This window comes from Equus asinus, chromosome 20 (genome assembly GCF_041296235.1).
Source record: "Equus asinus isolate D_3611 breed Donkey chromosome 20, EquAss-T2T_v2, whole genome shotgun sequence".
Lineage (NCBI taxonomy): Eukaryota > Metazoa > Chordata > Mammalia > Perissodactyla > Equidae > Equus > Equus asinus.
In genome coordinates, this window is record NC_091809.1 from 55,099,104 (window position 1) to 55,125,737 (window position 26,634).

General features: G+C 39.7%; 1 protein-coding gene across 2 annotated transcripts; it reads right to left on the bottom strand.

Moving 5' to 3' along the window:
* Positions 1-4,055: 4,055 nt before the first annotated feature.
* Positions 4,056-26,634, bottom strand: ACAT1 (acetyl-CoA acetyltransferase 1). Of its 2 annotated transcripts, XM_014860768.3 has the most exons (12): positions 26,176-26,634; positions 15,782-15,829; positions 15,162-15,279; positions 14,785-14,880; positions 14,450-14,550; positions 10,598-10,741; positions 10,013-10,163; positions 9,005-9,100; positions 7,537-7,650; positions 6,589-6,653; positions 4,812-4,969; positions 4,056-4,382 (listed from the first exon to the last, which is right to left on the bottom strand). In XM_014860768.3, exons 1-12 carry the CDS (start codon positions 26,245-26,247, stop codon positions 4,262-4,264), a joined length of 1,284 nt encoding a protein of 427 aa, XP_014716254.1. In that variant the 5' UTR covers positions 26,248-26,634; the 3' UTR covers positions 4,056-4,261. The 2 variants fall into 2 exon arrangements, with proteins under 2 accessions (XP_014716254.1, XP_044608397.1); XM_044752462.2 differs by lacking the exon at positions 14,785-14,880 and having other exon boundaries at positions 26,176-26,357.

Sequence of the window (26,634 nt, forward strand, 5' to 3'; positions counted from 1 at the left end):
TTTCCATGTCTTGGCTATTGTCAGTAATGCTGCAGTGAACATAGGGGTGCATGTATCTTTACACATTCGTGTTTTCATTTTCTTTCGATGAATACCCAGCAGTGGAATAGCTGGATCAGGTGGTAGTTCTTTTCTTAATTTTTTGAGGAATCTCCATACTGTTTTCCATGGTGGCTGCACCAGTTTCCATTCCAACCAGCAATGTATGAGTGGTCTCTTTTTTCCACATCCTCTCTAACATTTATTTCTTGTCTTGTTAATAATAGCCATCTGACAGGCGTGAGGTAATATTTCATTGTAGTTTTGATTTGCATTTCCCTAATAATTAGTGCTTTTGAACATCTTCTCATGTGCCTTTGGCTCTCTGTATATCTTCTTTGGAAAAATGTCTGTTCAGATCTTTTGCCCATTTTTTTAATTGGGTTGTTTCTGGGGTTTTTGTTGAGTTGTATGAGTTTTTTATCTTCTCCCAATTGTTTTCCTCTTGCTGCTTTTAAGATTCTCTCCTTGTCTTTAACTTCTGACAATTTAATTATAATGTGTTTTGATTTGGGGTTCTTTAGATTCATGTTTTTTGAAACTTTCTAGGCTTCCTGGATCTGGATGTCTTTTTCTTTCCCCAAGTTGGCTAAGTTTTTAGTCATTATTTCTTTGAATAAGCTTTCTGCTCCTTTGTCTGTCTCTTCTCCATCTGGGACCTCTATAATGCAAATATTGGTCTGCTTGATGGTGTCACATAAGTCCCTTAAGCCATCTTGACTCTTTTTTATTCTTTTTTTCTTTTTGCTCCTCTGATTGATGAACTTCACTGCCCTGTCTTTGAGCTTGTTGATTCTTTCTTCCGCATGATCTAGTCTGCTGTTGAACCCCTTGATTGATTTTTTCAGTTCAGTTGTATTCTTCAGCTCCATGATTTCCAATTGGTACTTTTATACTTGTTCTCATTTTTGAAATTCTCACTTTGTTTATACATTGTCCTAGTTTCGGTGAACATCTTTATTACCATTATTTTCAAGTCTTTATCAGATAAATCACTTATCTCTGTTTCATTAAGGTCTATTTCTGGAGATTTATCTTCTTTTGTTAGAAACATATCGCTGTTTCTTCATTTTCTTTGACTCTCTCTGTTGCTTTCTGCACATTAGGTAAAACAACCACCTCTCCCAGTCTTGACAGAGTAATCTTGCATAGGAAATGGAACTTATCACTCAGCCTAGCCAGAGCTCTTTGTTGTCTCTTAGACTTCTGTGATGTCCATGCTGCTGCCTTTGTTATTTGTGGCTCCCAGTAGAAGGTATTCCAAGACCTGTCATTGCCCTGAAGGGGAGGATCACAGTCAGCACCTAGATGCAGGCTGATTCAAAGTTGTGGCATCAGACAGCAGCTGGGAAAGTATATAGTTAGGGCTCTTCCAGGGAAACACTGGGAGATGGGCGTTTTTGCCTGCTCCCTCTGCACTGGGCACAGCTGTATAGCCACAGGCAGGAGCAGGAAGGACTCCTGCACCCATTAATAACTGCTTTGCTAAAGGGACCCATGAGTGCAAACCTTGTTGGCTGTCACAGCCAGGTGATCTAGGGGCCTCTTGCTTGGGAGGCAGCTGCAAAAGCTGGGGCACCAGGCATGTGTACAAGCTCCTTCTAGGGAGATAGCTGTGATTTGTAGTGGGTTCACGTGAGGGGGCAGAGGTAGTTCTGCTGGCTTCCCCAGTCTCCAGGGAGGATCACAGTCAGCTCCTAGATGTCTGCTAAACTCTCATCATCGTCCATAAAAACCACTTCTTCTGTGCCCCTTTACTTATTTTTGGGTTTTCCATAACTTCATTTTAAATAATCTTTTCTTTATGTGGGGATGCCTCATTATTATTGTGCTGTGCAGATACTGTGTTTTTTACAAGACCCTCCACCAACAAAAAGATTAATGACTGACTGAGGGCTCAGAAAAAGGTTAGCATTTTCTGGCAATAAAGTATTTTTTAATTAAGATATATACATTGCGTTTTTAGACATAATGCTATTGCACACTTACTAGACTACAGTATAAAGATAACTTTTAAATTCACTGGGAAACCCAAAAATTTGTGTGACTTACTTTACTGCAGTGGTCTGGAATCAAACCTGCAGTATCTCCAAGGTATGCCTGTACAGGATAGTTCTTGTCCTATTTTTTTAACACTTTCTGCCTTGACTTCTAATCATTTTATGATATATGCCAACCCTGTCTTCTTACTTCTATAATTGGGTTTTCAGCTTTTATGTTCTATAATAATTTAAGATGTAGAACTCATTTTTACATTCTACTGGCATTTGCCTTTATTTAGCATATATATATTTTTACCCCTATTTTACCAGTACCTTCCCTTGCTCCCCAGCCAGTTCTTAATCATTTAAAAAATTTTAAAGTTTCATGTTCCTGAATTCCTGATTTTGATTCTTCTTTCCATGTGCTGGTATAAACCTTTGTCATTTTGGGGGGAAACATCAGAGTGCGGTACTTTCTAAGCTCTTGCATGCCTAGACACTCCTTCTAGTTATCTATCACTTTATTCCATTACAAATATGTAGATGGTGGTCACTTCTGATTAGAAGTGAGGACTTAAACTACCCATTTTTCTCTCTAGATGTTTGAAGAATTTTCTTCTTTACTGTTTTCTCCAGAATATCTTAGTATGATTCTGTTAATTTTGCTAATGAAATAAGGTTCAAAATCTGCCCACTTAGTATTTAAAAACCTGAGTTTTTCTATTATATTGTAATTATTGCTTCAGAGAACTATTTGAATTTATTTCTTTTTAAGAAATACCATTTACTTGTTGGTTCTGTATCCTTTTTTGTTTTCCTCTCTTCATTATTTCCCAGAATTGTCAGAGCTTTTCAGATGTTTTTCAGACCACTGACTTTTGGGTGCAGTGTTAATTCTGCTTCTCTTCAACAAAGTATTCTAATATATTTTGGGTTTCTTTTTTTTCGTGTATTTTGCTGAGCTCCTGTTATAGTTAGGACAGATGCTTACTGAGAGTCCCGAGAAGCCGAGCATAGCGAGTTAAGAACTTGGGCTCTAAGGTGAGACTGCTGGGATTAGAACCCATTGCAGCTACTCACCAGGCATTTGACCTTCGAATTTATTTAGCCACTCCATGCCTCAATTTCCCTATCTGTAGAGCAGGGATAATAATAGTACCTACCTACCCTCTTGGGTTTTTGTGAGGATTAAAGGAGTTAATATAAATAAAGCCTCTAGGACAGAAAGCACACAGTGAGCCACAAAAGTTAGCTGTGATTACCACACAGGTATTTCTGAAAGTATTCTTTTAAACAATATTTCTTTTTTGCCACAAACTGCCTTTTTGTTCCTTCAAAGATAAGGATTCACAATGAATCATTTGCCAAGAGGTCCGTGTATACAATGATCTTTTCTGCCCCCTCTCCCCCACTACTGTCAAGCTCAACTCGAGTAGCAGCTTTCCCTTCTCGGAGCTGCAGCTGAGGTTGGTGCGCATAAGTCCCCCTGCCTGCAGTGGTTTTTTCCCCAGATGAAATGCAGTTCGAGGTACTTGTGCTGCATTTTATCCTGCTAAGAACAAGCATTGTGGCATATTGAAAGTGACCATCTCTTCCCTTTATAAATCCATTCAGTTGAGCAGTTTCCACCTTCTTTCTCACTCTCTGCTGCTGTAGGAACCTTGACCCCACCCCAACCAAATCCTGAATGCTGAGGTTATGAGAAAGTGCACCCACTCTGGACCTGAGCACATGAGTTTCTCCTGTTTCTAGCAACACTTCACACATTGTGGCTACTTGACTAACGGTATGAGGCACTGCTAGTTTGCCCAAAATAGCTTGCTCTCGCTTTGAAGAGTCTACTAAAATCTGAGTTAGCTATAGGTGACATTCACTTGATCTTTAACAAACAAACAGTCCTCACAAATATAGATTATGATTTGTTCTCTAAAATGGAAACTTCTAGCTACTTATGTCACTAATATTGCACACTGGTATTTCATAGTATAGCTTTATAACATGAAAACGTGTTGAACTTCTAGAGATTATAAAAAATTTGAAGCAGAAGAAAAATTTACATTTAATTTCAAAAGGTGTTGGGATTTGATCTTTTTATCATATTAAAAAAAAGTTAAAATAGAAAATAATAAAAAAAATGAAACAGATTTTGAGTCCAAGCTGAGCCAGGGTAGTCAGTCACACCCATTACAACAGGTCTTTCTGGCCACATAAGGTTGTTGCCTTAAGACAACAGAGGTTGTCTACAGCTTCTGGATCAGGATGGCAGAAGCACCTCCTCCTCCATTGCAAATACTGGCAAGACCGTATTCTCCTTGCTTCAAGGCATGAGTCAGATGAACGACAAGCCTGGCTCCAGACATCCTAGGATTAAGAAAGCATTTTGGTTCTTTAATGAATTATAGAATTATGACTAACTAAAAATGTTTCTATTCCAAATTAACTTCTTGAAAAGCTTATTAGCAATTAGTTATAGCTGAATTTGACTACTTTTCTTTAACTTGGGAGACTTGTTTAAGAACGGTGACAGCTTTATAAAAAGCCCAAGCATAGATTTTAATCTTAATTTATCTTCTTCAACATAAAACTAGTTTTCAAGCAACAAATGTGACAGATCTTTGTATTCAGTGTTGGATTCTATCAGAAATGGGGTTTGCCTTACGAAGGACAGGTGGGAAGGAAAACGGTTAAACCAAGACTAATAGGAATTATCATGAAGCAGTTTAAGTTTAGACAGAAATACAAAGGCAGCCATTAACCTAGATAGATGTTTTTCTTTATGATTTTACCTACCCAATTGGATGTCCCAGAGAAACGGCTCCTCCATTGATATTCACTTTTTGGGGATCAAGCTCTAGCATTTTAATGTTTGCTAGTACGACCACACTAAAGGCTTCATTTACTTCCCACATTGTAATATCTTCTTTTTTCAATCCTGCATCTTTGAGAACCTAAAAAAATTTTAAATATAGGTTATGTTTAGATAATTAACACTCAAAACTTATTTTCATTGTTTTATTGAAATTCTGCAATTTTGGTTTGTATTTGCCTCTGATGCAACAAATATTTTCATATGGAGTTTCTTAGCTTCCAGGAGGAAGGGCTCTTTTATTTTCTGCTTTTAATTTCTCATCTTATTGCACTACAATCAAAGAATCTTGTTTGCATTATTTTATTTCTATTTTGGAGAGAGAGAGAGAACTTGATTTTCTTGAACATTCCACAGATACCTGAAAAGAACATGTACTCTTGATTTGCAGGTACATAACTGATGTATATTCTAAAGATCTACTTTACAGATTCTATGATGCTTAGATTCTTGATCTGGCAAATGAAAGAGGAATATTACTATTAGTATGTTTCTGTTTTTCATTGCATCCTCTATAGTTTCTGCTTTATGAAACTTGCTGTGGAGTTATTTGGGGCACACATATTCAGAGCTTATTGTATCTTCATTGTAAATTATTTACTTGAAGTCTTTTATTATATGATCTCTTGTTTTGGTAGTTCCTCAGCTATGCAGGAAGGTGTTAAGGGACTAGTTACCCTTTGCTATTATCTTTATACAATATTGCTAGTGCCCTTTTTCTTTAGAAATATTTTTGTCATGCACAATGATAAAATTAACATGAAACTATTCCTCGCCTTCTCCAGCAGGCTCAGGTAGCTTTCTAAGCTGTACAGCTCACACAGCTTCCTCTGTTCCAACAGCACAAGACAAAACATGGTACCTGAGTGTAGCCACTTCTCTAACTCTCAGCTTCTAGCTGGGGTCAGGATCTAGCTTCTGGCTTCAGAATCCAGAACTGTTTGTCTCTCCTGCTTTCCAATGAGATGCATTCACTTTCAGAAGTTGTATAATTCTGTCGCTTGCTGAGATCTGCCACCTCTGGACAGATCCTCACTCCCCATTGTTTCTGATCCTTCTCTATCCTTATTCCCCACTGATTTCTGCTCTTTTTTAACCTGGATGCTGCTCTCAGAAGTTCACTCTCAGGGTGAGGCCCTCTCCTGAAAGGGAACATTTGCTGGTGCCTTCTGAGATTCCTCAACCCCTACACCTCCTCACACTGTCTCTTTTCCTGTGACCCCTTAGCAACTTCCCACAGAGACTTAGACTGACGATTTGGAGTATGTAGGTTCTCTTTGTAGTTTTACTCTAAGACCTGCTCCTAGCAGTTCTCTTTCAGGATTGAAACCTCCCCTTCTAGTAGTGAATATTTGCTTTGAATTCTAGAACCAGGACCCTCAGCATTCCCTTTTTTTCTCTGCAGCACCAGCCTCCCACTTTGTGGTTACCATACTAGGCGTCTGAGTTTAGCATCATACTTGAAAGAAATTCAATTATGTAGTTTTTAATCTGTTCCATTGAAGATGTGGGTTTATCAGCTGCTCGTTTATTTTTTTGGTTTGTCAAATTTTGTTGCTCTAATTGTTTTCAAAAGAAGTGAGAAGATTTGAAACCAAGCTATCTCTGTGCTTTATGAATAACATTTAACAACTAAACCTGCAAACTTGGTTTAAGCAAACCAGAAGTTGGCATAATGGCAAATCCTCACATTGTTCTCACCTTAGGTACAGCATATGCAGGTGCAATTGGAAAATCAATAGGTTCTACAGCAGCATCAGCAAATGCTTTATAAAAAATAATAATAAATAGGTTGTTAAAATTTTTACAAGCACCCAAAGCTATATCTAACAACTGTTATATATAACACCCAAAAATACAAGTTTCCTAACCCCTATATGTAATGGTATTTGTTTCTTTTTTAAGATTCTACATGTTACAAAATGATACCAATCATCGAATTGATTTTTCACATGTAGGAAGTTAGAGGGAATTTGCCTCCAGGGACATTAGCATTATCCAGTGATATTTTTGGTTGTCACAATAGGTAGAATGCAACTTATTGTGGTATCTAGTGGGTAGAGGCCAAGGATGCTGATAAACATCCTACAATGCACAGAACAGCCCCCACAACCAGATTATTTGTTGCAAAATATCAATAGTGCTAAGGTTAAGAAACCATGATCTAAACTAAGAATGAAGTTACAAGGTTTTTATAAAGTAACAATATCTGTTCAACTCCTTTTGAAGAAGGGAAGGCAGATTTTACAGCTAAAAATATAAATTTAAGGAGCCTGAGGGTATGTCAAGGCCACATATTTAATAATAAATGCAAAAACATCTATATTTCATATTTCTAGACTCCTAATCCAATGTTCTTTTTATTCTACCTTCCCCACAGTGCCAGGGTAAAACACAGACCTTGAATTCTCCGCTGTGCCACCAGGCCGGCCCGAGGACAAGATTTTTAAAGCTTACTCTTACATACAATTATGACCAAAATATTAAAGGAGCTTCTATCTCAATTAAAACATGGAATAAATTCTGTCACAAAGTACAACCTATAGCTAGAAATAGCCAACTTCAATATTATGTATTACCGACAAGGAAACTTAATTTCAGGAAGAGCTGATTGGGGTTTAGGAATAAACAAGTTCAGAACATTGCCACCTGCTATTCTTGCCAGTGGTTTAACGTTGAGCCTCCTGGCCGCATCTGCGGTCATCAGAACCACAGCAGCCGCTCCGTCATTCAGTGTGCTGGCGTTGGCAGCTGTTACTGTGCCTAAAAGCATCAATGAGCATGAAGTCAAAACATTTTTTCACATTGAATTCACGTGGGTCAATTTGACAGATTCCTACAGAGTACTGCCTGGGTGGCTAGATGCATGAAAAATTACAAATATGGGTGGAGATAATTCCTACTCTCAGGAAACATACATAGCTAACTATAACAATTAATGTAAGAATGCCTTCTTGTGTTAGTTTTTGGTAACAGTTTATTCAAAGCTAGCTCAGAAACACCTGCATGATGGCACTGGGAAAATGCTGGTTTACAATTCTTCAAACATTAGGACCAATTCATTATTTTTCTCCCCAGAGTCTCTTTGCTTATCCACATTAGAGCAGACACTCATTATATATTTTTCAAATCAGTGTCAAAATCAGATACTTCTTCTCTACAATCACTTGAAGTTAAATGTCAATGAATACTAAAAATCACTGAACTGTACATTTTAAACAGGAGAATTTCATGGTATGTAAATTATATATCAAGCTGTGTTTTAAAAATATCAATGAAGACCCTATAATAGACTGCTGCTAAAATTATAAAGATATACTTTTGCAATATAAATTTTTATATGATGCTTTAAAAAAAAGACCCATTTCTGTAGTTGGTAGTGAGAAATTCAATCAGGGAAGGGGGAAGGCAAGAGCAGAAAAAGGGGTGATTAGGCACATGTGTGTGGTGATGGATTGTAATTAGTCTTTGTGTGGTGAACATGATGTAATCTACACAGGAATCAAAATATAATGATGTACACCTAAAATGTATATGTTATAAACCAATGTTACCACAAAAATAAAAAAATCAGGAACGGGGGAAAAAAATAGTTTCAGATTATCGTCACAACTGAATACAGCTAATTTTAAAAGCAAAACTGAGCATTTCTCAAAGGATTTCAAAACCATTACTTTAGAACACTGGGATCCTGTTTATACTAACATTCAATGATTATTTATTAAGGACCTACCATATGCCAGGTACTAGATACAATAGTGAACAACACAGCTGTCATCTGAGTCCTCAAGAGGCTTACAGATATTTAACAGAATATGTAAACTTGGCTTTCACACCACAATAAACTTTCAAGATGAACTGCATATGAAAAACTGAATTCTATAGTCATTCTACAGTCTCTTCCCTAGGATTCATATATTGAAGGTATTAACTGTTAAGCAATTTTAAATATACTTTGGATAAATATCATTTGTTAATTTCACTTGAGACTGATGTACTGAAAATGTTAAATAACATGTAGATGCTTTCTAGAATTACTTTTTAAAAATAGACAATTCCAAGACTAGATACATATTTTGACTGCGTTTTTTCTTATGCTTCATTTTTTAATACTAACCATTTTCTTTCTGGAATACTGCCTTCAACTTTGGAACTTTGCTAAAATCAACACGTTTATATTCTTCATCTTCTTTCACCACTACATCTGGTTTACCTAAAACAAAAAGCTTTTAAGTAATGTTACCAGTCAAGACAACACTTAGTCATTCAGCAAGAAACTGTTGCACAAGGTGCCTGGTAGTCTGTGCCTCTCTTTATATGCCTGCATACCTTAAACCACCCTGAGTAAATTCTGCTCTAGAATCTACCATCTATAATCTCCTTTAGTGTCTTGAAGAGTTTAAGTAGCTTAACACAATTTAAATCTTCTATTCAGCCATATCCCATTCTCTTCTCTCTCTGCCGCCTATGATTACAGACTTCTCACCCCAAGGGGAGATGTCTGACCTAGGCTGGATAAGCTCTAGTATTCCATCATTCTAAGCACAGTAATCTTTTCTATAATGGAAATATAACCTAAACCAAGTTAATGAGTCTTTCCTGTGCATTATTCTGCTGGAGTTGGTGAGAAGTCTCCTCTTTGAGAGCCCTGTAGATGTGACTCTAGAGATGGAGGCAGCAACCCAGGAACCTGAGAGAATACAGCACAGAAGCATGCAGCACAGAGAAGCCAAGAGAGCATGTCCTAACTGAACAGCCAGTTCCAATCCCAGAAGGTCCCAGAGCTGACTAGTTGCTGCCATACATCCTTCAGTTCTGGGAGGTACCCCCAGTAGCCTTCTGATAAATCCCCTTTTTCACTTAAGCTAATGTGACATCTGTCACTTACATTAGAGTTTTAATAAATACATTTCTCAAAAATAATATGCTTAGTGGAATTTGCAACTGAGTTGAAATCTGATATTAAATCGAATTGAATTATATTATCTCTCAACTGGCAAGATTTCCCTTCATCAACCATAAGCGGAAGTGTCGGTGTCCTCAGTTGAAATGAACAAAGATAAACATGTACTAATTTAAAACTTAAAAAATTCGGCAACAGGTAAAGTCTACATTATCCCTCTACCTTTTACTGCAACTGTGACAGGAATAACTTCATTTGCAAATTTTCCGGCTTCCCACGCTGCTTTACTTCTGGTGTAGGAGTTAATAGCAAAAGTATCCTGTTCATCTCGTGCAATATTCAGTTTCTTGGCAGTATTCTCGGCACAGTTGCCCTGATAAAAGTTGGGATTTTTTAAAAACTAACTTTGTATAACTTATAAAATATCTATTAACTTTGCATAACATAAAATAGTAATTAGCAGTTAAATTTAGTTTCTTAAAATACACTTCTTTCTGTACTAACTTTACACCCACATCTCATCTTCAAATGCTTGAATTAGCACAGAAGTTGCTATTTCAAAGGCAAATATTTAAATGATTATGGAATCCAACATTAGAAGTTAGAAAATGCCCTATTCCAGTGTGGGGCAATTTATTCAAGAATTGAGCCAAGCTGATACAATGAACATAGAAAAAATATTTTCCTAAGATGAATGATTAAAATCAACATTTATAAAGCCCATCCTTCAGTTCCTAAAATATATTTTAAAAAATCAAGCAGTATTGTATAGTATACAGCATTTCTCCATTAAAAAGCAATAATTACCATGTGAATTTTATTGTAGACATCAGTTAGCCCATCTTTTACAATTAAATCTTCGAGCTTTACCCCACCATATGGTGTTGCTCCTCTGTTCATTATGTAGGGAACGTTGGACATGCTCTCCATCCCACCTGCCACCATTACATCCTGCTCAGCAACACAAAAAACCCAGTGTCAGTTCAAATAGTAGTTGCAAACCCATTATACCCTTTACGCAGCTACAACAAACAAGTATTCTACATGGACTTTACTGAACATTTATTACACAGTGAATATATATAAAGCAGTGTCTTGACGCTGGTGAGAGGAAATGGTTTAAAATCTATAATGATAATTAAGATTAGAATTGGACATTAATGAAAATGGTAGGAATCTTTCACATAAGACCATCTTCTGAAATTTTTTTTAACTTTTGCCACTTTTGTATTTTATTGTGGAACTGAGTTTTTTTTCTTTTACATCAAATATCCTCAGTGGAAGAGGGGATATTGCACACAAATATCATAAAAGCACTACATATTACTTTCACTGGAAACTAATTTTCTACATTAGATATGACTGGATAGGATAGAAGTAATGCAGGATCTAACCTTGCTTTTCACTCGCACTGCTAACAATGTCTTTTAAAAGATTAGAAGTAATCTCAGTTCGCAGAAATAATCCTTCTGCTTCTTTGATTGAGATCCTCCTCATCAACTCTTCCCAGACAGCTGTAATGTTCTTCTACTTGATCATCTCACATGCAGCCTTTCTTCCACCCAGGCATCATCTACACTCACCTGAGTCATTTTGGCTAGAATATAAATCTGATCATTCCACTCCTTAAAGGACTGCTCAGCATAGTACATAAGGCCATTTACGATCTGCCTTCTCTACCTTTCCAGTCTCATGCCTGGACCTACACCTTAGCTCATACAGAACTGTTTAACGGTTTTCAAAAACACCATCTCATTCGTACCTCTGCACTTTTGACCCAGCCACCAACATGTAAAACGCCTCCATTTCCTTTCAAACTAATCAAGACTCAGCCAGTCCTTCCTGACCACCTAGTTCTATCCCTCCTTAGAACAATGTCTCTTCTGTGTTCCCCAATTACCGTGTAACGCTTTTATAGTACTATTATACTGTATTGTAGCTATATTTACATGTTGAATCTCCTCACTAAACTAAGCTCCTCTGAGGCCAGAAACCCTGTCCTATGTATTTTTATGTCAGTGCCTGACATATTTAGAAGTTTAATAAATATTAATCAACTAACCTGTTATTATAAATCAACAAAAATTCATTTGCATTATAAGGGGTAATTTAAAACAAACGGTTTAATATAAAACATTAGTGTAAACAAAATTAAAGCCAACGTTATTTTCTCACACCCTTTAATCAGGAATAAAGACAAACACGTCCTACCCCAAAGAAACAAACATTTTACCCATTTTGTAATATGATTTTCAATTAGTTCTAATGTAAGTTTCTTTCAGTTATCCTGAAATACTGAATATTTTCTAGGGATGATGGCAATAAGTGACAGAAAATAACGTTCCAATCATCCTATTAATATAAAATTGACCCTTTTCCAAAATCATAATTAAATATTCAAAATAAGGCAATCTTAGTATTCCTGTAGGTCAAATAATTGTATACATGCACAAATGAATCAAATAATACCAACTGAAAGCATTTCACTGTAGTGCAAATAGCATTTGCTAGAGAACCACAAAAAATCAACTAAGACAAAACTTTCCTTGTCACTAAAACAGTTTTGAAACATCTAAACAATCTCATGACCATTTTTCACCCACTGGTTTGACAAGGGTTTGGTAACACCCAATGTTGGTGTTACCTTGTATGTAGGCAAACGAGCTCCTAAAACCTTTGGAAAGTGTGTAACTGGTGCAACTTTTATGGAAAACATTTGAAAATATCAAAATTTTAAAATCTTCTGACTCAGAAATTCTCCTCTTATGAATTTTTCCAGTAGACAGACTTACACATGATGAGATTTTTTAATGTTTTGTTCACCAATCTCCAGTAAATGTCACATAGTAGGCGCTCAGCTAATGAGGGGAAGAGCTGGGATTTGAAATCAGTCTCGCTCCAGACTTTGTGTTCATAACCACTACACTGTACTGCTTCAGTGCAGTAGATTCAACTTTTTTTTTATTGCAGTAACACTGGTTTCTAGTATTATATAAATTTCAGGTGTACATCATTATATCTCGATTCCTGTGTAGATTACATCATGTTCACCACCCAAAGACTAATTAAAATCCATCACCACACACGTGCCTAATCACGCCTTTGCCCTCCTTCCTCCCCCTTCCCCTCTGGTAACCACCAATCCAACCTCTGTTAGATTCCACTGTTTATATAAGTACCCAAAGGTATACGTACAGGGGTACTCAGTGCAGCACTATTTAAAATAGTAAAGAACTCCATAGAGACAATCTATAAATGTCCATTCAATGAGGACCATAAAATATATTATAGTTGTTCAGTTTAGTAAAATACTGTCTTATGTGCTGATATAGAAATATCTCAAGACATTGAGTGGGGCACAGAATTTAAGTAACTTTCCCAGAGTTTCTCTGCTCTTAAGTGGCAGAATACACAAGAAAGTGGTGAAAAAGTCAGAGACTCAGAGGGATGCAAGTAGACAGACTTATTTTTCATTTTATACTTTTCCATACCAGTTTTTAGCATGTATATATATAACTTTTATAATAAAGTGTCTGATATATTAGCTCAGATATCACTGTCCTTTTTTTCTCTTTGGCTTGCCTTATAATTGGAAACAGCAAGAGAGTAACAGCAAGGTACAAATAATTGTGGTTTTTGTATATGTAAGAAATAACTGGCGAGCTAGTCCTGATGGCTTAGTGGTTACGTTTGGCATGCTCCACTTTGGTGGGCTGGGTTTGGTTTCTGGGTGCAAACTACACCACTCATCTGTCAGTAGCCATGCTGTGGCAGCAGCTCACATAGAAGAACTAGAAGGCCTTACAACTACAAAATAGAACTATGTGCTGGGGCTTTGGGGAGGAAAAAAAAGAGAGGAAGACTGGCAACAGATGTTAGCTCAGGGTGAATCTTTCCCAGCAAAAAAAGAAGAAATAAAACAATAAAATAAAAAGAAATAAAAAAGAAATAATTTGCAAACACCTCACAACTGATTTTTACCCTGGTGTGTGATGCCCTGATAGGCTGGAAAGCAGAAGATAAGAATAAAGACCCTGTAACTTTGTGTTCGTGGTCATCTCAACCTCTCTTTCCTCAACTGAAAAAAAGGGCTTGGCTCTAATAAACTCTTAAGTTCTATGAGTCTAGCCTAGGTCTCGTCTCCTAACACCACAGCACATATTTGCTGGGCAGCCTGTCTCTTGCTTCATCTCAAGTAAAGACAAGATCTAAATCAGCAAGGCCAATGGAAAGCTGCACAACTTCCCAGCTGAACTGGAGCATGTAGGAACCACAAACTAGTCAATTTTAGGCTCAGGCAATGAGGTGATTCCCAGGGTCAGCACCTTATTCTTATTTATGATGAAAACCTTTCTTATTCAAGCAAATACAGAATTTCTGCTGTTTTATATCACCCAGAATCTCAGAGAAAGACGTAGAGGGTCACTGAAGACTAAAACATCTTGGCTGAAAACTACTTTGTAATACGACACTTGGCCTATCATCTTGACCTCTACTTCAAATGGAATTAGCAAATCCAGACCCTCCTGCGTGTCTGAAACAACACAGCACCCAGACTTGTAAGAGTCTCTCTTACAGCACGAATGTGGTCCAGTTTTTATTGTCTTTTAGCACTGCATATTATTTTAGTTACAAAATGGAAAAGGAGGTGCTTCTTACCTGATGTCCACACATAAGATTCTGAGAGGCCATCATGATGGCTTTCATTCCTGAGGCACAAACTTTGTTTATAGTGGTGCATGGAGTAGAAACAGGCAAGCCTAAAACCAATAATAAATAAGTCATACTTCTGAAAAACAAAGATGCTCTTCAAACACAACCGTAGAATTAAAAGTAAAAGGGCATGCTGATCTGCCGTCTGTAACACTCCTGCCAGTCTAAGTCTATGAATGGTAAATTATGTTATGCGTTTAACATTTTATTTAAGCTGAAATGACCCCCATTTTGCCACGTCAAACATTTTAAGTATAAAAGCAAAAATGTGATCCTAGTACCTGCACCCAATACCGCTTGCTTTGTAGGGGCCTGTCCTTCGCCTCCTTGGAGAACGTTACCCATGTAGGCTTCTTTCACTTCTTCTTTTGGAATCCCTTTTTTAAAACATCAAAAATACGTTTCCATATTTTATTCCATTTAATAATTAGTGATTACCTAATAGGGTCCATGACTTTATACAGCAGGAATAGTTTCTTTTTCTTGTCAGTTTTGACTTTCATTCCTAACTCTATAGTACAAGGACTTCTTTCTGAGGGAATTCAGAAACGTAGGCATTAAGTCCTTTCTAGGTGTTATGTATACAGTAAGTGCAAAATAAATATTTGTTCCATTGAATGGCTGTTCCCTCTACACAGAAAGCAAAGCAACTACTGACCTGCCTTTTCGATGGCTCCCTGAATGGCAATGGAACCCAGTTTAGTAGCTGGCAGGGAGGAAAGGCTGCCTAGAAAGGATCCAATAGGTGTTCTTATAGCACCTACTATGACCACTTCCTGGCAAGACAGAAGATGGTAAAGATTATTATATTTAAATATTTTACCCAAATCATCTTTCATTAAATAAACATAATTCATAGATATCTAAGAAACACACATTTTTATGAATGATTACTCATCAAAGATTAAATTAATTTCAAGATTTGAACAGGAGTGAAACTAATCAGTTCAATGTTGGTGCTTTATGATTTAGGACCTAACAGAAAACCTAAGACAAACCAACTCTAAAACAGGCGTAGATCCTTCCCACTTTTACAGAGAAGGTGGTTTCACAGTAGACAATGGGGAAGAAGCAGAAATTATGCAGAGCACTAGATTAAAATTTTTTATGGTAACTTGGGAGTTTAACTTAATATTTCAATAATTAGCTATTCCTAACTATTCCATCATCCCAAGTTGACCCTTACATATATGCAAATTATAAGAATATGCATTTTTTACTGACTACGTTTCCTTTAAATTCTTGAAATTTCAAAGGATGATGTAAATTTATACTTACATTCAAAGTGGGTTTTGATACATAACCTCGCTCCACATATCTTATGTCCTGTAATATAAATATTTATGTTATGATGTAAAAAATATCAATCTACATCATCTTATACTTCTCAGTGATGGATTTATGGTGATTTCACTCTACTTCTTTATACTTTGATTTCCAAATTGTCCACAGTTAGCATATATCACTGTTATAATCAGAAAAAAATTACTACTTTCTAATATACTTTTCTGATTAACTGTTCATCGGAAATATGTTTTAACTTCTGAGTTTATCATCTTAAAATTTCTAAGCCTTTTTAAAGTATAAGCTTTCTAAAGTGTAGTTTCAAGTTAAATCGAAGTTCTAAATTAAGTATTTTTAAGGTACCAGAAGAAAATATCCTCATTGCTTAAAAAAATTTAAGTAAAACTTGCTACTTCTCCACCCACTCACTTCTAACAAATGTCTCTGATGTGAGGCAAACACACCTCATACAAATATGGTCTACATTACCAGATAAATTCTTTTTTTTTTTTTTTATTAATGTTATGATAGATTACAGCCATGTGAGATTTCAGTTGTACATTTTTGTTAGTCATGTTGTGGGTACACCACTTCCCCCTTTGTGCCCTCCCCCCACCCCCCCTTTTCCCTGGTAACCACCGATCAGATCTCCTTGTCAATATACTAACTTCCACCTATGAGTGGAGTCATATAGAGTTCATCTTTCTCTGACTGGCTTATTTCGCTTAACATAATACCCTCGAGGTCCATCCACGTTGCTGTGAATGGGCCAATTTTGTCTTTTTTTATGGCTGAGTAGTATTCCATTGTGTATATATACCATATCTTCTTTATCCAATCATCAGTTTCTGGGCATGTAGGTTGGTTCCACGTCTTGGCTATTGTAAATAATGCTGTGATGAACATAGGGGTGCAAGGGACTCTTGGGATTTCTGATTTCAGGTTCTTAGGATAGATACCCAGTAATGGGATGGCTTGGTCATAGGGTATTTCTATTTTTAACTTTTTGAGAAATCTCCATACTGTTTTCCATAGTGGCTGTACCAGTTTGCATTCCCACCAACAGTGTATGAGGGTTCCTTTTTCTCCACAACCTCTCCAACATTTGTCGCTCTTGATTTTGGATGTTTTTGCCATTCTAACGGGTGTAAGGTGATATCTTAGTGTAGTTTTGATTTGCATTTCCCTGATGATTAGCGATGATGAACATCTTTTCATGTGTCTATTGGCCATATTCATATCTTCTTTTGAGAAATGTCTGTTCATGTCCTCTGCCCATTTTTTGATCGGGTTGTTTGTTTTTTTGTTGTTAAGCAGTGTGAGTTCTTTGTATATTATGGAGATTAACCCTTTGTCGGATAAGTGGCTTGTAAATATTTTTTCCCAATTAGTGAGCTGTTTTTTTGTTTCAATCCTGTTTTCCCTTGCCTTGAAGAAGCTCTTTAGTCTGATGAAGTCCCATTTGTTTATTCTTTCTATTGTTTCCCTCAGCTGAGGAGTTATAGTGTCCGAAAAGATTCTTTTGAAACTGATGTCAAAGAGTGTACTGCCTATATTCTCTTCCAGAAGACTTATTGTTTCAGGCCTAATCTTTAGGTCTTTGATCCATTTTGAGTTTATTTTAGTGTGTGGTGAAAAAGAATGATCAATTTTCAATCTTTTGCATGTGGCTGTCCAGTTTTACCAGATAAATTCTTTTAAAATAAAAAAAGAAAGAGTAAATATCATGCCCCTACATCTCAATTCTTTCCACACTGTTCTTAGGAACAAATGCCATTAAACAAGCTTTGTCCTGACTCCATGCAGATAACCAACTAAAGCTTTCTACTTACGATACAGCACAGACAACAAGAAATTTGACAAAGACTGGTTATGAGCAGAGATAACCACAATAACCACCAGATATGCCCCCTAAATTAATTTTTATAAAGTGTTTAGATGAGAATAGATACATGCCAATGGCAGCTTAAAGAGAGAATGTTTTCCTAGGCAGTGGAAGAACAGAATTTAACTCTAAGGTAATCTAATTTAGTCCTGATTTAACTCAAAAATGTCATCATGACAATATTCAATGCAGCCCCGATTCTGAGAAGAGATGCCTTTGTGGTCTTTGTGAGGGAGAGATGACTAATATACATAAGACTATTTGATCCTTCACTTGCTCAGTAAACATGCTAAGATCACTTACGTTATAGAAGGCAATATGGGGAATTTGAGATCTGTAAAATATCGTCCCTATACTCAAACAGCAATAATAATCTTAGAAGGGAGAGATGTTAAAATTACCTATACTGGTTCCTAAAACAGAATTTGGTAAGAACTACAAGAGAGGCGTAATAGGCAAGCCATCCCCAGGGTTCAGAGGAGAAAGATTACTTGGTGATGCACAATGGTCTTCAAATATCAGGTTCCACTGAGATGCTTCAAGCAAGAGCCCCACGAACTCTTTGAATTCATCTATTGAATATACTAACTGTAAACCCAACTGAGATCACCAACATGTTACCCGTTGCTATCAGATTAGCCTGTTTGTGCAGACCTTGAAATGAAATGTATCTGCCATCTCTAGCTATACATGTACCTCTGAAAGCTGTGTCACTAAATCAGTAAGGTTTGTATTTTCACTCTCCTGAGCTTCACACATCCACTCAAGTGACAACATAAGCTCCTGGCCCAGGCCAGCACACGCGTCTATGCTCAGGAGGCAAGGTCCAAGTGCATCTGCTTAATGGATGTGCTCCTCAGTATCAGCTGTGCAAGAACAAGTGTACCCTTAACGCATCATATAATTTGGGCTGCTGCTTATTGTAACCTACTTATCATGAAGGATCCTAGCATATTACCTGTGATCCACCTTTGAATTAAAAGTTCCTACTTGTAGTAAACATGCTAGTCATTGCCTCTCCAACTACACTCCTTTCTCAAAAGGGTCTGGAATGGACAGCCCTAAGTACCAACACGGAGACTCCCATCCTCCTCCCACTGGCAGGGCTGATGGGACCAAGACTGGAATGGACCTGACCCAAGATGGCACCCTGGGAGACTGGGTCAACTGGATGATGATGGGCACTTGAACTGAAAGGTCACAAGGGGCTGGAGCTAGTGAGCACAATGGCCAGCCAATACCATGTAAAAACAGAGGTGACAGCAAAGAGAAAAGCCATGAGTAAGCAGAGAAGCAAAGGAACGGAACATATACACTCAGAGAAAGGAGGAAAAAGACCATGGCACACTGTAAGAGACAGTGATTCCTTGTGTAGTGTAAACCCTGACATGTTTTATTCTTTCTTTTTTGTAATGCAATCACCTGACTTAAGCTTTAATTGCTGAGGCATCCACTTCAAGAGGGCACCTCAAATAAACACTGCCAGCCACATGACTAGATAAAGAGCCAGGCCCCCTCCCTCCACGGAGGATCCTTTATTTTAGAGATCTTGGTTGATTTTGATAACTGACTCTTGGGGTCGCTTGTTTTTTTCCTCCTTTGCTTTAAATTCCCATTCTTATGTTTTAAAATCACAAAGAGTTAGTCCATAAAATCCTAGGCCCCCATCCTCGACCCCAATAAAAGCTGAACCCCAGGCCCATGTGTGCACTCTCTTTCTACCGGTGACCTTGCTGTGTGGCCCCAGGTGTGCTGGGTAATATCCAGGTCCTGTAATAAACCTTTATTTTCTCAAAGTTTCCTGATGGTTACTGTTGAAGAGCATCTTGCAATCATAATAAGAACCACAAGGGCCAGTCTAACCACCACACTGGTTATTGATAGACTGAGACTGGCACATACCACCTTGGTTAGTGATTTTCTAGTTAGGGTCCCTGCAAGGCCAGCTGTACTTTATTTCCTATCCTTGGATGTCCAAGAGCTCGTCTACTGTATATCTTCAAAAATGCCCCTCTCTACTTAGCTAGTTTGAAATGGGAATATTGTTCCTTGTAATCAAAGGGCCTCTGTTAAGCCACTTCTACTCTTCTTTAGAGTTTCTGGTTCTGTTTCATTTAAGGCCCCCTGGTCTCTCCACTTTGCCCTGGATCCCATCTTTAGTTGCCTGTTCAAAGATGCCACAACTTAGTTATCCCTTCCCTCTCCTGTACATCATTCATCCCCTTTACTCCTGGATCACTATGTAAGCATACAAACAGGTTCTAGTTCCTCCCACCTGAAAAACAGAAACAAATTTCCCTATAAACAAACTTACAGAGAGAACAACTTATTGGTTATTGGGGGGGAGGGCACAAGGGGCGCAGGGGCTCATTTATATGGTGTTTCACAAATATTAATGTACAAGTGAAATTTCACAATGTTATAAACTATTTAGACCACAATAAAAAAATTTTTAAAAAACAAATTTCGCAGGGCTGGCCCAGTGGCGTAGCAGTTAAGTTTGTGCACTCAGCTTTGGCGGCTGGGGGTTTGCCAGTTCGGATCCCGGGTGTGGACATACCACTTATCAAGCAATGCTGTGGCAGGCATCCCACATAAAAAATAGAGGAAGATGGGTACAGATGTTCGCCCAGGGCCAATCTTCCTCAAAAAAAAACAACAACAAATTTCTCTTAATCCACATTCCCACTGAGCTTTCACCTCATTGCTTAGCTCCCTTTTATAACAGAAATTCTCCAACAAGTTACCTACAATTTTTGTTTCTTTGTCCTCTCCTCCGGTTTACTGTTCAACTCCCTCCAATCTGGCTTTTATCTATACTGTTGCTGGCCCTGAGCAAGGTCAACGATGTTTGTGTAGCAAAACCCAATAAACACTTCACTATAATCATCTCAACCTCTCAACAACGTGGACTCACTTTTCTTCTGTGAGAAATAGGCATAGTGGGCTCACTAACTGAACTTTTTTTTTTTGAGGTCACATTGGTTTATAACTATGTAAATTTCTGGTGTACATATTTCGACTTCTGTATAGACTGCATCGTGTTCACCACAAAAGTTTCATTTCCATCCGTCACTATATATATGCGCCCCTTTACCCATTTCACCCTCCCCCCTACCCCTTCCCCTCTGGTAACCACCAATCTGTTCTCCGCATCTACGTGTTTATCTTCCACATGTGAGTGAAGTCATATGATAACTGTCTTTCTCCATCTTATTTCACTTAACCAGCTGAATATTCTTGAACAAGCTATTTAGACTCTCTTTGCCTGTTTTTCTCAAATACCCTCCACAAGCTGTTGTAAGAATGAAAGGAGGTAGCACGTGTAAACCACAATGCAAACCCTCCCTTTTCTTGGCTCCCACTTTAACACAATCGTGCAGTTCCGCTCCTGCCTTGCTGGTCACTTTTCTTGGTCACCATTGCTGTCTCATCCTCCTCTTCCCAACCTCTAAGTGCTGGAATGTCCCAGGGCTTTATCCCAGGTCCCTTTTAATTCTCCAACTTCACTGTCTCCTTAATCCTCTCTAGTCCCCTGGCTTTCAGCAGCATTTATGTCTTGATGATTTCCAAATTTCTATCTCCTGCTTTGACCTCTCGATTGAGCTCCAGACTCATGTCCAAGTGCCAACTTCATAGCTTCAATTTAATGTCCAGATCATGGCTCTCAATTCCCAACCCTGGGAAACTACCTTCTTCCCAATATTGCCCACCTCAGGACATCACATTGCAATGTACCTGGGTGCTCAGGCCAAAAGCTTAGGACTCACCCTTCACCCTTCCCCAAAACCCAGATACTCCTTCACAGATACTGTCAATATTGTGTGCAAAATGGACCTAAATTCTCCCACTTTGCTTCATCTCCACAGTCCACCCAGTCCTGGCCCCATCTCCTGCTACTCTAACAGCTTCTACCTCATTTCCTGCTTCCCGTGAATTCCCTTCTACAGTCTGCCCAGTTTTAGAAACATAAGTCAGGTCACGTCACTCCCCTGACTAAAATCCTCTGATGGCTTCCCGCTGCTCTTAGAATGATCTCCAAACTCCTCCCCTTACCCCACAAGGCCCTGCGTGGTCTGGCCCCTGATTTTCTTTCCAAACTCATGTCATGCTTGCTCTGTGCCATCCACACCAGCTTCCTCTTTGTTCCGAACCCATTCCGGCCTCCAGATCTTTGCAGTGTGCCTCTGCAGTAACAGTCTTTCCCCAGCTCTTCACGGCTGGTTCATTTTTATTCTTCAGGTCTCAGCTCAAATGGCACATCCCCACAGTGGTTCTCCCTAACTACTCTATTTAAAGTTGACCTCTCTTTTATTTCAACATGTTTATTTCCTTCAAAGCACCTCTCACACTGTGTAAATATGGGGTTCACACCTCTATTACCCCTCTCAACCTAATGCAAGCTGCTCCCTGAGAGCAGGACTGTCTCCCATTCACTGCCACAGCCCTGTCACGTGGCACAGCGCCTACGGCTCATAAATTATCTTGGGAAGAAAGGAGAAAATTAGAGTAGGGTCAGGATATATTAAATAGAGTGTGTAGTAAATATGTGCTGAATGAACACAGCCTAGTTAAGTTTCCTCTGCATAGCACAATCATCTTTCAGGGACAGCTCAGCTGCACTGCCACCTCTGGAAACTTCACCTGACCATGCCAGGCAGAGGGAGGCACTCCCATCTCAGCCGCCACGGCACCCTGTTCACACTCTAACTGTTCTCAGAATACATCATTTTGTAACCCTAACCCTCAGTGGCCTGATTGTCTTCCCACTAGACTGTGAATTCCAAGAAGAGAGTGATTTTATTTATTTTCTACCCCAGTGATGGCAGGAGATACTAAATAAATATTTGAACAAAGTCTGATGCTTACTAGCAATTCTGAAAAACATTTCAGGTGCAGTAAACTCATTATGAAGCCAGAAAAATGAGATAATGAGCTAAAGAGTGAAGCCCTATTTTACGTGGAATGGTCAAAAAAAAAAAAAGGGCTCTCTGGAGATGTCAGTGGAGCTGAGAAATGAATATCAGAGTCAGCCTTGCGAAGACCTAGGGAAAGAGCACTGGAGGCACAGGGAGGAACCAGCACACGGGCCTTGAATGAGGAACAGACTCGGCACACGCTAAGTGGAGCAGCGTGACGGGAGCCACAACTCAGGAGACCACCATGTGAGTGGGGGCTAGAGACGCAGGGACCAAAGAGGCCATGAGAAGGAGTCTGGATTCTGGGCCGTGCAATGAGAAGCCACTGAAGACTTTTCCATTATAAAAAGACCACTCGCCACAGGGTAGAGAAGTGACTGTAATAGGGCAAGGGAAGACAGGAAGGAGCCCAGGCAAGACTCATGTGGCTGGTGGCAGGTGGTGACAAGAAGCGTGGGTACAGATGGATCTGGAACATATGTTAGAGAGAGAACCAGTCAGTGCAGACTATTTTTCTTATTTTACAGGTAAGGAAACTAAAGCACAGGCACGTCAAGCAACCTGCCCAGAGTCACACAGCCAGTAAGGGACAAAGCTTGGATTTCAAATCCAAGCAGTCTGATTCTATCATACATACATATATTTTACATGTTATACATATATACATGTTACACATACTGTATCTTTTACACATTACATATTTTATTATACACATTATTTTATTAAAAATAGTAATAAAATTTAGGAAGCTGAGGTAACTGCTCTTTCCAAAGGACTGTATATTTTTCAGGAATTAATGATTTACTTATGAAATCCTTCACTGGTGAAACGTCTCAACAGCTTTTCAACTAACTTTACATTACTGCATTGTAGATACAGGTGAAACCTTAGGAGACAAAAAAACACGTGGGAAACATCTATATGCCAAAATAACCGTAAAAATCAATCAGATGAATTAGAAATTGAGCCATTATTGAGGAAATTTTTTTTGGAAAATCGACTGAGTCATTTTTAAACTTTTCAACTTCTTAGTACAGAGAGGGCTTAGCAATTAGCACTCAAAATACCTTGTGTTTACGCATATTATTGTAAAAGGAAAGCCAAATTCCCTTATAGAAAACTGAGATATCCCAAATCCGTACTTCTTCAGGCCTTCAGAAAGCTCTCCAAGAATTAGTTGTGTTAATTTCAATCAACACTTTCATTTTTATGAATTTCATTTATATAATTCCTTTGTTAAAATCTTACATAACCACCTTGTTATATTAAATTTTTACATTGTTGAGCACTCCTTCTGTTATAGGTTGAATCATGTCACCCCAAAAAAGAAGTCCAAACCCCCAGTGCCTCAGAATGTAACTTTAGCTGTAAATGTGGTCTTTACAGACGTTATCAAGTTAAAATAAGGTCATTGGGGGACCCTGATTCCATATGACTGCTGTCCTTATAAAAAGGGAAAATTTGAACACAGACAAGACACGCACAGAGGAAAGATGAAGTGAAGACACAGGGAGACTGCCACGTGCGGATGGGGGACTGGAGTGACGTGTCACAAACCAAGGAACTCCAAAGACTGCCGGCAAAGGTCAAGGGTCAGCCTCACAGCAACACGGACAGAGCAGGGGAGAGGAGAGAAAGGAATCTGGGAGCAAAGAGTCTCAGGACTGGCACAACGCAGCAAATTTTTTTAAAGTTTCAGTATTACAAGAAACAATTTTGGTTCAAGACAGCAAAACAGGAGTTTCAAGGAAGGAATGGTCAGTAGTGTCAAACACAGTACAAAGGTCAAGAGGAAGAAAATAGAGAAAAAAAATCACTAGGGCTGGCCCGGTGGCGCAGCAATTAAGTTCGCACGTTCCGCTTCTCGGCGGCCTGGGATTCACCGGTTCGGATCCCGGGTGCGGATGCGGCACCGCTTGGCAAAAGCCATGCTGTGGTAGGTGTCCCACGTGTAAAGTAGAGGAAGATGGGCATGGATGTTAGCTCAGGGCCAGTCTTCCTCAGCAAAAAGAGAATGATTGGCAGTAGTTAGCTCAGGGCTAATCTTCCTCAAAAAAAAAAAAAGAAAGAAAGAAAAAGTGATTAGAGTTGCAAAGGCAACAAGTTCTGGTAAAGTCCGTAAAGGTTTGCCGACCGTAAGGGTGACCTGTGTGTATCTGAAGGCAAAGGGGAAAGAGCCAGTGGAAAGGGTGAGAGGTCAAGTTCTACTCCACAAAATGGCACTGAATACTGAAAAGCCTGTTAAACAGATTTCCACAGTTCAGTAAAGGACCACTTAATTCAAGTAACAACCAATACAACTGACTCCTAGAGTTCAATAAAATGAACACCACAAATCATGTGCTATATGACCCACAGCTTCATTTTTCTCAGCAGCAACACTGGTGTTTGATTATAAGCTCTTAAACTATAAATTAAGAAGGTGGTGCATTTTTTTTTAACTTACTAGAATACCTAGTTCACCTAATTCACCTAGTTAACGTTGGTTGAAACCCAGGTTAACTTAATTACATTTTTGTGATTTCCAAAGTCACTCCATGAAACTAACAAACATGCTGATTAAGAACTCAACTTTCCTGGAAACCTACTCCTCCTGACTTCCTATTATCTCAGTCACCCAGGATTTTAGACTCTTCTCCCTTGACTCCCCACTCCCACTCCAAATTTGTCAAATTCTACACTGATTCTTTCACAAGCTCCTGCGTAATGCTGCTCCCTGTCACGTGCCAGCACACTAGCTCAAATTACTGCACAACCAGACACACAATAGTTTTCTCCCCACTTCAACCCTCCCTAACCTCTGATTATGACAACAAAAAAAGTATCAACGGTCTCCACTGGCTTGAGTCAAATCCAAACTCTTAAAAATGACTGGATTTCAAAGTTTATGACCCCCACCAAACTGGGAAACTCACACTTCACTAACCAAGTTCCCTACCTACTCCCTAGGGTTTGCCAGACCCTAACCGTGCGGTGCAAGCTCCCTTCCTTCGATGGATGGAAAATAAATTCTTTCTTTCAAGGCTGTCGCTCCTGTGTTCCCTAAACACAACAGCCGGAGGAGAAACACGCCTCTGGATGCCTCAGTATGTAAACTTTCTCATCTATCAAGTATAATTTATTTCTTGTATTATGAGGAACCATTTACTTTCCCTGGTAAGTCTGAGGTTGCTCCGGAGAAGGAGCATCTTTTTATTATCACATAGCGTAAGCCCAGTGGTTACCCATCGCATGAAAACAAACCGTCAGAGTGACACACACATAGCTCTAAAGGAAAGCTCAGAAGCAGTTTTATGGGCCTTCCACACCCGTCGGGGACAGCAAGGACCAATCCCGGGCCTTGCAGCCTGCCAGAAGCTGCGTCCCGTGTAACACACCAGTTAAGTCGTCACTGCGATGACAGCAGAGCTCCCGGGGTCGGGCTGGCGCGGGGCAGCCGCGGGGGTCTGCGCGCCAGCTCCGCGCGCGTGGCCTTCCTGCGCCGGGAGCCGCGGGGGCTTCCCGAGGCCTCCGGCCGCCGGGCCCGGGCGGGAAGCTCCGGGGGAGGAACGCGCCGCCGAGTCCCGGGTCCCAGCCCCTCTCACCTGAGCCAGCCTCCGAAGCAGGGGGCTGCGGCCGCGGGCGCCGCCGCGCAGAAGGGCCGCCAGCAGGGCCATGGTCGCCAGGCGCCCACCGGGGACTTCAAGGGCGGAGGGGGCCGGGGCGGGCGCGCGCAGCGAGTCCCGGCTCGGAGCGGCCAGCTAGCCCAGCGGCCTGGAGCGGCGCCGCCCCGGCCCCGCCTCCGCCTCCTCCAATAGCCGCCGCGGACGGCGACGGCCGCGCCTATTGGCCGGCAGCCCGGGGGGGGCGGGGCCTGGCGCTGGAACCCGGGAGTCGCCGGCCCGGCGAATTTGTCAGAAGAGCCGCGGGGCCCGGGACGCTGGCGCTCGAGTCAGCGAGCGCGTGATGCGCCGCTGGTTCCCGTTTCCGCCGCTTCTGAGCGCGGAGGCCAGTGGTGTCTGTAACCTGGGCCTGTTCGGTTCACTGAGCCTGCCTTTCTCACT